The 11,345-nt window shown below is 36.6% G+C and overlaps 2 protein-coding genes across 3 annotated transcripts; both read left to right on the forward strand.

Moving 5' to 3' along the window:
* The first annotated feature begins 1,136 nt into the window (after positions 1–1,136).
* LOC136803547 (uncharacterized) lies at positions 1,137–2,516 on the forward strand. Its single transcript, XM_067060287.1, has one exon. It carries the CDS (start codon positions 1,137–1,139, stop codon positions 2,514–2,516), a length of 1,380 nt encoding a protein of 459 aa, XP_066916388.1.
* Positions 2,517–7,534: 5,018 nt separating this feature from the next.
* Positions 7,535–9,605, forward strand: LOC136803417 (uncharacterized). 2 transcript variants are annotated; one of them, XM_067060136.1, is made up of 2 exons: positions 7,535–7,623; positions 8,111–9,605. In XM_067060136.1, exon 2 carries the CDS (start codon positions 8,277–8,279, stop codon positions 9,501–9,503), a length of 1,227 nt encoding a protein of 408 aa, XP_066916237.1. In that variant the 5' UTR covers positions 7,535–7,623; positions 8,111–8,276; the 3' UTR covers positions 9,504–9,605. The 2 variants fall into 2 exon arrangements, with proteins under 2 accessions (XP_066916237.1, XP_066916236.1); XM_067060135.1 differs by lacking the exon at positions 7,535–7,623 and having other exon boundaries at positions 8,097–8,517; positions 8,692–9,605.
* The last annotated feature ends 1,740 nt before the right edge of the window (positions 9,606–11,345 follow it).

Genomic DNA, 11,345 nt, shown 5'->3' on the forward strand with positions numbered 1-11,345 from the left:
TTGACGCAAACGCCATTTTGACCAAAATTTCAAAATAACAAAAAAACTTTTTAGAGTTGAAAACGAAGTAGCCAAGCAAGCTCGACGCTCGCTTGCTTCTTACTTCGCGCTCGATGGCAATTTCAAAACATCGAGTAAGAAGCATTAGCGAGCGTCGAGCTTGCTTGGCTAAAAACGAAGCGAAGAACCAACAGAAATGCCTACATGACTTATATTGAAAAAAAATCATCACCCCATTCATTGATCATTGATTAATTTCCAAAGCATCTGAAATCTTCCAGACGACTTTAGAGTCTGGCTGGGCAGAATAAAAATCAGAATGGCCACTTATCTGCGTCATCCAGTCTATCAAAAAGCTCTAAGTGACCTCCAGGCTAATGATCCCGTTGTTCGACGGCGACTTCTATGTCCGGCCAAGACCTCTATGTTCGACGACGACCTCTATGTCCGGCCAAGACCTCTATGTTCGACGACGACCTCTATGTCCGGCCAAGACCTCTATGTCCGGCCAAGACCTCTATGTTCGACGACGACCTCTATGTCCGGCCAAGACCTCTATGTCCGGCCAAGACCTCTATGTCCGGCCAAGACCTCTATGTCCGGCCAAGACCTTTATGTTCGACGACGACCTCTATGTCCGGCCAAGACCTCTATGTTCGACGACGACCTCTATGTCCGGCCAAGACCTCTATGTCCGGCTAAGACCTCTATGTCCGGCCAAGACCTCTATGTCCGGCCAAGACCTCTATGTCCGGCCAAGACCTCTATGTTATCGAAGAAGACGACGTTCTGCCGTGACTTTGCTATACACAAATACGATAAGGTGTTATTTTGAAGACTGTGTTGTCAAATTTCCAGACCAGAACTTATAAAATAAAGACCGAAAAAAATTGGGCTGAGACCTCTATGAACGACGACGACTTCTATGTCCGACCACGACCTCTATGTCCGGCGACGACCTCTATGTCCGACCACGGCCTCTATGCGCGGCGACGACGACCTCGCTATGTTCGACGACGGCTTATCATTTCGGATTATTGAACCCGATCCCCCCTGATAGTGGTGCGTGGATCATCTGACGCGCAAATGTGTGGTCGAAGTTCGGGAAGCGAGGCAGCATCCATGCAATGAGACGAATGTATTCAAACGACTCAACTGAAGCAGTCATCCTCGTGGACGCAGCCAATGCCTTCAACAACATTAATAGAGAAGCATTAATCCACAGCATAAAGTATGCTTGCCCCGAAATCGCAACATACGTTTCGAATTGCTACGCGAATCCTGCAAGACTTTTCGTCATTGGTGGTCTTGAAATATCATCTCAAGAAGGCACAACTCAAGGCGACCCGCTTGGTATGGCTATCTACGCTTTGGGTGTAACGCCGATGTTGAACATCCTTCTGTTTCGTATTAACAATCAGCACAATCGAATGGTTGCCTTCGCTGACGATATCACAGCAGCTGGAACTTTGGAAGCGTTAAAGCAATGGTGGGATCACCTCCTCGAAATCGGTCCGTCGTATGGCTACTTTCCTCAACCGACCAAGTCATGGCTGATCGTCAAATCTGATCAACTTGACCAAGCACGTCAAACCTTTGCTGGAACTCAGATCAAAATCACATCAGAAGGCGAACGACATCTTGGTGCAGTGATTGGCACTGATGAAAATAAAAGTCAGTACATCAACAAGAAGATCGACGACTGGACGCAAGAAATCAACCTCCTAGCTGAAATTGCAGCAACGTATCCTCAAGCTGCTTACTCAGCCTACGTTAGCAGCTACCAACACAAGCTGACATACTTCCTTCGCACCATCCCATCAATCAGCGACGAACTGAAGAGAGTTGATGAAGCAGTTCGACACAGACTCATCCCATCCTTGACTGGTGGACGAATCATCAATGATCATGAACGAGTCATGTTATCCTTGCCACCACGTCTCGGTGGCATGGGACTGAAGATCTTCTCCGAAGAATCAACTAACGACCATCACGATTCGATGAGTGCAACTGTTGTACTACAAAACCTGATACTGCAATCAGAAGCAGATGCACCAGACTCGAAAAGCAAGTCTCGTCTGCACAACGAACGTCAACAACGAAATCAGGTGAAGCTACGAGCTTTCCTGGACGAATCCGATGACGAAACCAAACGGATGAAGGAGACACTAAACCAAAAAGGTGTATCAAATTGGTTGACGGTCATCCCAACAAACGAACGAGGATTTGAGCTAACGAAGCAAGAATTATGGGACGCCATCAGAATCCGTTACAACTGGCCACTTGATCGAATGCCATCAATTTGCGCGTGCGGGTCCTCGTTTGACCTAGCACACGCGCTCTCGTGCAAGAAAGGTGGATTTGTGTCATTGAGGCACAATGATGTTAGAGACATTACGTCTAAACTTCTGGAGGAAGTTTGTCATGAAGTAAGAACAGAGCCCATTCTCAATGAACTCAATATGAAGACCTGCCGAGGCAGGCAAATGTGTCACGCGAAGCAAGACTGGACATAAGCGCTCTCAGTTTTTGGACTGCTGGCCAAAGAGCATTTTTTGACATGAGGGTTTTCAACCCGTTCGCTCGAAGGTACAGCAAAACAGAAATTGAGAACTGTTTATTGTCTAATGAGAAAGAAAAGAAGAAACAATATTGCAATCGTGTTCTTCAAGCTGAGAATGGGACATTTCACCGTTAGTTTTTGCAGCAAACGGGGCTATGGGACGAGAGTGTACAATGTTTTACAAACGTCTCGCAGAAATGATTTCGGATAAGAGACATGATACACTCTCAAAAGTCACGAGTAACATAAGAACTGTTATATGCTTCTCACTTTTAAGATCGACGGTGAGATGCATTCGTGGATCAAGAGGTAGAGTGCGACTCCCTCAAGATGAAATTTAAATAATAATAGTAAGCTACTAATAACTCAATTAGTATAGTAAGATAAAATTATAAATAGAACAAAACCTCAGGTAAGTTATGGCATGTCTCAAAAACCTGAAAATTACCATAATTTTTGAAGGCCATTAGCCGGCAGAAAATGAGGAAACCAATGGTTTGCTACGGAGGATACCGTGATGTAGTTTCGCTGTAGGGGTGTTACCTAATTGTTTACGCCCTTATTTTCGCGAAAAATCGCAAAAACTAAAAAATGCTGACGTCAGCAAAACTTGTTTTTTAAATATCCCCAGTTTGGCTAATAGTAGAAATATGAAATTTGGACCAACGTTGAATATCATTAAAATGATCATTTTGCAAAAAAAAACTTTTCGAAATTTTGCTGTCGTCAGCAGAAATCAGCAAAATACGAAATCTTGCAAAAAAGTGCTGATGTCACCTAAATTTCAAAAAAACTTTCTTGCAAAATGATCCTTTTAATAATGTGCAACTTCAGTCCAAATTTCATGTTCCTATCTTTAGCCAAACTGGAGATATTTAAAAAACAAGTTTTGCTGACGTCAGCATTTTTTAGTTTTTGCGGTTTTTCGCGAAAATAAGGGCAAAAACAATTAGGTAACACCCCGACAGCGAAACTTCATCATGGTATCCTTCATAGCAAATCATTGGTTTCCTCATTTTCTGCCGGCTAATGGCCTTCAAAAATTATGGTAATTTTCAGGTTTTTGAGACATGCCATAACTTACCTGAGACAGTTTGGGTAACGACCCAGGAAAATTTAATTGTATATATCTATCTTCTTTTGTGTTTAGTTAAAATAATTATCATAATAGGGCATAATATAATAGCAAATCCAAGAAAAAAATAAATAAATAAATTATAATAAATTAAAAAAAAAGGTAAGAACATGTTAAACAAGTTTTTTTTTTGCTCTAATGACGCAAACAAAACTTTTCAGGGGGTTCTTTTTCTAACCATTTTTTGGATTTAAAAGTTACCTAAGAAATATTTTCTAAACTTTTAAGATAATTCATTTTAAAATACTATTTGATATGATCGAAATACAACATTTGAAAATTAATATGGATTATGAATTTAAAATATACATCGAAACAAGCATTGTTTACCCCCGGATTAGTTTTATGTAAATATTTTTCTCATGTATATAAATCATCTCCATTCATTTCTGAGTTGCCAGTGAAAAAAGTTGAAACGATAAGCAGTTCGTTGTACTTTGTCGAACTAGGAAAAATCACTACTAGAACTCAGTATAGTTCTTACAAAAAAATGTCACCAGCTCGTACAGATTTGATGGTAGATGGGGAGTTTTACAAAAGGACGAAATTCCTGGCAAATTATGTGCTGAAGAAACATCATAATCAGACGCAAAGAACTGATAGAATCGGGGATAAAAAAATATGTAAATACATTTGAATGGGGAGCTGGCTCCCCATTCTCATTTTCAGAACAATGGATAGAATAGTTTTTTAACAAAATTTCTAGGCTAAGAATTTTCGAATTTTATATAGTTTAGAGATATAACATGTCCCCAGGAAATTACTTGATAGATCTTTCTTTAGATGAGCTAATTTTTAATCAAAACATGTAATGATTAGGTTCAATGGACGTAAAACAAGATTCCTTTATTATCATGTTTACATTTTTATGATCGTGTTTTTAAACATTTTTTTGTTAATAAAAGAGAAAAATTATCCCTGTTTTTATCCAATCATCATTACATAAAAAGAAAAGTTTGTCTTTGTGTCATTCATTTTTGTGATGAGAAAATTAGTGTGAAATGATGTTGGAAAGAAATTTGATCCCTTAGAAACCTTTGATCCACATATCTTCTATACTAAATGAGTTTATGAAAAATGTCTGTAACGCTAGCCCAGTAACATATGTTAAGGTTTCTAAAATTTGAACGCCGCGGCTGGAAAACCTATCCACCTTTGATACAAAAAGTCTCGCTCTAAGTTTGACAAGCGTAGAAAACTCGGATTAGAGAAGACTCTACACTGCTATTTGTAAACGAAAAAAGTTCTGACGTCAATTTCATGAAAAAGTACTGCGACGTCACATTACCGAGTTTATGTATTTGCACTTTTGAGGACGGTAGAGTGACTGAAGCGATTTGGAAAAACCCGCAATTCCGCCCCGCAAAATCGAGGACGGTAAAAGTGCTGATTTACCGTCGTCCTCAGCTGGTCAGGATCTACTCAAATTAGAACCTTACCGTCTCCGTCGCTGAAAACACACATACATAAACTCGGTAAAGTTTCAAATAAAAAGGTGTGGCATTTTTGTTGCACGATTTTGAATTATTCTATATCAACACACGCAACAAAATCCAACATTGTTGTTTGATGATTAAACTTTGTCTAACATTATTTAAAAAGGTTTCAATGTGTGTTGCATTGCATATGCACCGGTCTTAAGCTGTCCGCATGTGAAGCCAACAAACGGGAAAACCTTCAGTGCTCAATCGTAAAGCGCGAGCCTCTCCTTCACAACTAAGGCTTTTCCTTTCCTAGAAGCAACCCTCTCACCACCTCAGACACCTTTGGGCGTCTGCAACGACGGGTACCCTCCATAATTTTGACAGGGTCACTGTGGCATTTCATTGAACACAAACTTCCGTTATCTTAAAAAGACATATCATCGAGGCTTACAGACACAAAATTTTGACTAATGTAGAAAGTTTAGAAGTATAATTTTTATTATTGTATTCGGCATTTTAATGCCATGTCAGGCATTAACCCACATTATAGTATTTTAAAGGCTTTTGATGTGCAAGCAAAACCGTTAACCGGCGTTTGCGACGACGGGAACCGTCTAGTTGTCATAATGTATACTTTGTAATCAAATCTAGCAGTCCTCTTGTTTACGTATTTCAAGCCAAATCTTGTTTACGACTTGCCTCGTTCTCATCTCTCATGTGGTTGTTGAATAATATATTATTAGAAATTCTTTCCTTTTCCTTGTGACGTCACTTCTTCAAAATTTTTGATTGGGTAGATAGATTTTTATGACGTATCTCTTTCTGCTGTACTACCTTAATGTAGTTGATTTTATACCATCTCGTCAGACAAAAACCCAAGTTATGTAACAACTAGCAATTGTTATAACAAAGGATTTTTGTCACTCCTGAAAGGATTACTAACAAAGGCGCTATTCTTTTTTCGGTTTCTAGGGATTTTTCTATAGAGAACGATTCCCAAATTGATACATTTAATGTCGCGCTGCGATGTACAGTGAAGGAACATCAATTAAGTCTCTTTTTTGTTCCTTATGGAATATTCTAAGAAACTCTACTCTTGAGAATTCCATTTTATTCCCTTTTGTTCTCTTTGCAGAGAATAAATTATTTTGTTTGAATAGAACAAATCGGGTCACAACAATGACCCTTTTTTGTTCTTTTCTTGTGGACTCAAAGATGTTCCATTATATGAAAGAACAATTTTAATAAGCTGCGGGGAATTATTTGTTCTTTGATATAATGGAACAAATTTAATATACCGGGGGGAATTATTTATTCCTTCATTTAACGGAACATTTTTGATATACCGCGGGGAATTATTTGTTCCTTTATACGAAGGAACAATTTCAATATACCGCGAAGAATACTTTGTTCCATTCATTGGAGGAATATTCTATTCCCTTGTGATATGGGAACAATATAGATGCTCATTTAATTATTCAAATAAACGAAAAAAAATGTTCTCTGATCACTAAGAACAGTAAAATCAGTTTTCAAGGGAACAATTAATCTTTGTCATAATAGTGCTGATTATTGTTCACTTTCTCATAATTGATAAGAAGAATCTGAACCTGTCAAATGACCAAAGAAGGTCATCACATTTATGATATATTATAATATGGTAGTATAGTATAGATACCTTATTAACCATATTATGATATATTCATGATAATATGATAGATATAAATATATTATTATGATTATATTATCATATTATTCCAAACTATCATAAATATTATACTATATATTGATTTTAATAGGTTATGATAAACCAATCATAATATTTTGACCATATTATTATCATAAGTTTATATATCATTTAAAACAATGAATACATTATCATCTTATTCAAATCCTATCATAAATATCATATATGATATAACATAATATGATATGATTGTATGTTATGATAAAATAAGTAAATCGTTATAATATTTAAATCATATTATTTTTAATAAATGATATGATGATATTATAAGACATTAAATATATTATCATTACCTTCAGATCGTAGATATTTCCATATTATATATTTGAGTAAATTTGAACGATGAACATCTCAAAAAAGAATAAAAAATTAACAATTCCCATGGGAATATTTAGTCAACTGATAATTACATCTCAAGAAAAAGGACATAATATGAACAATACACATGAGACATTGACAATCGATGATAAGATTTGACTCCTTCATCGAAATATGAAACCCCCTTGCAAGTAACAATCCAATCACCTATCAATTTTCCCTAAGAAAACAAAGAACAATATGACATTCATGACAATAAGACCCCCTGTTTAGGATATGTTTACTCTTTTCAAACAGTATAAATGACACAGTTTGAACACTCACTGATCAAAGAAGGCCAGTATGGCCCGCCGGAGGGTGCTCTTCGTCGACTGGCATTCTGTCAATGGATCAGCCAATGGAAAACGAAAGTTATCGTTCAATGAAAATGATAAAGGTAAATTTACGTGTCCAGCTAAATTATGCTTACATTCAGACTTTGAAAGCAAAAGAGGTTTAAGAAAACACATAGATAACAAGCACCCTTGGTATTACTATTTTGATGACCAGCCAGAAATTAAAAGGGAAGAAGTCGAACTTAACCAGCCTATTGTCCAAAAGAAAGCCTCTACAAGTTCCAAACCTTACTATTCAATCGATGAAGGGATCGGAAAATCGTTTTATAGGTGGTTGACCACTACCTGCGGTGGAGGTAAAAATGACAGAGAAGCTAAACAAGTCGCTAAACGAGCTTTGAAGTTTTTGATGAGCAGTACTGGGGATAACGAATCTCAAACACCCTTAACTTACGAACTGATTGATTGTTGTTTAGGGTCTACAACAATAATATTGACATTTTTGACTGTTTTAGACGAACAATGGAAACTATCTTCTTCAGGGGCACTTAATTATGTTAAAGCTATTTCTGATTTAATGGATTATAGAAAATCATTTGGAATCAATGATAATAAATTGAGATGTTTTACAATCACAGAAGTTTATTTGAGGAGAGCAAAGGAAAATCTGAGAAAGAAGAAACGCCTTGACGGCACGAGAAACTTTGACCTAGAAACGCTCATTGGTCGAGACAGCTGGGCCACTTTAGAAGAAATGGAGGGAGTCATTCCTTATCATATCTTCAAATTCAAAGAAATTGTTAATAAGTGCAAAGTACAACAACCATTACCCAATAAACAAGAGCTTACATTCTGTACTCGTTTCATCACAACCTTTTTATTTTTACGTGTAAAGTGCAGTAGACCAATGACATTTCAATACTTGACTCTAACAATGATCGAAAAAGCAAAGCAGGCTGATGGTTTCATTGACCAGAGGGAGTTCAAAACGACAGGTAAATATCTTTTTGATACTCTCATCTTAACTGAAGAAGTATTTACTGTCTTGGACACATACACAGACTTTGTTAGACCTCTTATGAAACCAAGTTGTGACTATCTGTTAGTATCGACAACAGGCAATCAATATCAATCTTTAACAACTGCAATGACTTTAATTGTACATCAAGCCATAGGAAAGTATATCCATCCAACAAGATATCGACAAATAGTTGAAACAACAAGTGCGGATAGATTATCTCGATCCGAACAGGAGATAATATCAGAGGATCAAAAACATAGCTCTGATGTTGCAAAGGTTCACTACAAAAAGAAACAATCGAGAATAGTCGCCACGCAAGGTCGTCAATGCATGGAGAAAATGCTTGGTACTACACGAAAGGATCACCAAGAAGCATGTTCAGGCGTGCTGAGAGATTTAGCTGCCATGTCAAGAAATACAATTGAATCACAACCAATTCAAGACGCAGTTGCTAGTTCAGCTTCTTCAACCTCAACAAATAATCACATTCCAATGATAGTAGATTCAGACGATGACGCATTCGAACCAAGTAATATTGAGGCTCAGTGCACTGAAGTGAACAACATCATGCAACGTGTGCAATCAATGTGTTCGACTTCACCTCTCACAAATCAAAATCTAAACGAGTCAAGAGACGTACAAATGGAAGTCGTAAGGTCAACTGTATCATCTACACCAAAACGTCCTCAAAACTCTAAGAGTTACGACAAACGAAGAATAACTGAAAGTGTAGAGGTGAAAAAGGAAACTGCTATTAAAGAGACAAGAAAATCTTCTAGAAACATCAAATTTTCACAAGAGGAAGATGAGGAGCTTTTAAAAGGGATACAAAAACATGGTGAGAAGAACTGGGCAGCCATTATAAAAGACAAAACATTTGACTTTCATCCCTCAAGAACAAGAGACTCGTTGAGGGTACGAGCAGATTCAGCAAAATTTAAAAAGCTTTTGGAAATGTAAATTGACTATGAATTTTGAAGTGTTATTTTAACAGTTAATTAAATATTTGATGGCAATTTATAATAGGCCAGTGTCATTTAAGATAATTATATTGTTCTGAAATTCAATTCTCTACTTGTATAGGTGCACTTAATACATCCCCACTCTTCATTTTCAAATCTTGACATTTTGAATTTATTTCCTAAAAAGAACTACTCTAACTGTAGACCACTGGTAGCAAAAAGAAAGCCTGTCGATTTTAGCCTACAATTTATATGATAGCCAAGTAGCCAAAGGATTTTTGGAAGACGAAAGTTATTTCTATGAATGACGTAACTGAAAATGGAAAAGGACAGAATAAAATTGTAACTTTTTGACATGCGCACTTGATGTAAAGTAAGACATTGTCAATTTTTGATACTGTTTAATGGAAATGAACTACTTGAATGAAGACTACAGCTAGCACATAGATAGCCTTTCGATTTTAGTACAAACTTGCTTTAATAGCCCAATAGCCAATGAATTTTATGGCAATACATCGTTTTTGAATAAGAAAAGGGAATGGGAAGGAATTTTAACTTTGTGACATGCGCCCTTGATGTAATATGAGACTTTGTCAATTTTTGATACTTTTTAATGGAGACTACTGCTAGCACATAGATAGCCTTTCGATTTTAGTACAAACTTTCTTTAATAGCCCAATAGCCAATGGATTTTATGGCAATACATCGTTTTTGAATAAGAAAAGGGAATGGGAAGGAATTTTAACTTTGTGACATGCGCACTTGATGTAAAGTGAGACTTTGTCAATTTTTGATACTTTTTAATGGAAATGAACTACTTGAATGGAGACTACTGCTAGCACATAGATAGCCTTTCGATTTTAGTACAAACTTGCTTTGATAGCCCAATAGCCAATAGATTTATCCGAGTACAACGTTCATCAAACGACTTCACTGACAACGTAATAGAAAATAGGACGTAGAGAGGTCTTTCAAGATGACACCATTGTCAATCAAAGTGGAATACAGAAAGAAGCTTTCAATCCGTGTCATGCGCATTAGAAACTTCAAAAGAATGAAATACATTTTTTGAATATGAAATTTTTTGGGCTACCGGGCTACCAAAGCAATTTCAACCAAAATTTGATTGGCTACCAAGGGGCTGCCCATAGGCTACCATCAACTGTAGCCCATTCTATGAAATATTATCAAAAATGACAAAGTCTTGTGATGTAGCTAATGCGCATGTCACAAATGGAAAGCTTTGCTCTATTCCCTTTAATTCTCAAATAATTTAGAAATCCCTTAATAAAAAGTAGAACTCAGCCATTATTTGATTTTTTTAGATCGATGAACTATTTCGAATGTAGGCCACTAGTAGAAAATAAATAGCCTGTCAAATTTCCTTTTAACTTGCTTTGATAGCCCAGTAGCCCATAAATTTATGGTAGTTCCACACATTTTGAATGATATTGTTGACAATTTAATAAGGTATGGGAGAGAGATAAGAATTTCCAAATGACGTAATAAATCTTCAAATTTGTGACATGCGCATATCATACTTCAAATGACTTTTGTTGTCCAATTTCCTATCATATTGTCAGTGACGTCATTAAAAACAGAGTACTACTTTAAATCAACTGGCTATTTGGCTATCAAAGCAATTTAAGCTAGAATCGACAGGCTATCTATTTGCTACCAGTAGTCTCCATTCAAGTAGTTCATTTTGGTTAAAAAAAGTCGAAAATTGGCAAAGTCTAACTTTTTATTTAGTGCGCATGTCAAAAACTTTAGATTCTGTCTCATTTCATATAAAATTATCAGTGACGTCATTTAAAAAAACGTTGTATTATCACAAATC

This window comes from Clytia hemisphaerica, unplaced genomic scaffold (assembly GCF_902728285.1).
Source record: "Clytia hemisphaerica strain Z4C2 unplaced genomic scaffold, Clytia hemisphaerica genome assembly, whole genome shotgun sequence".
In the NCBI taxonomy this organism is placed as follows: domain Eukaryota; kingdom Metazoa; phylum Cnidaria; class Hydrozoa; order Leptothecata; family Clytiidae; genus Clytia; species Clytia hemisphaerica.

What these genes read in the sequence shown, in the direction of transcription:
- LOC136803547 (XM_067060287.1), top strand. Translation starts at nt 1,137, where the DNA reads ATGTATTCAAACGACTCAACTGAAGCAGTCATCCTCGTGGACGCAGCC.
- LOC136803417 (XM_067060135.1), top strand. Translation starts at nt 8,100, where the DNA reads ATGGATTATAGAAAATCATTTGGAATCAATGATAATAAATTGAGATGT. An exon ending in GAGGGAGTTCAAAACGACAG is followed by an intron (nt 8,518 to 8,691) that starts GTAAATATCTTT and finishes TTGTACATCAAG; the next exon opens with CCATAGGAAAGTATATCCAT.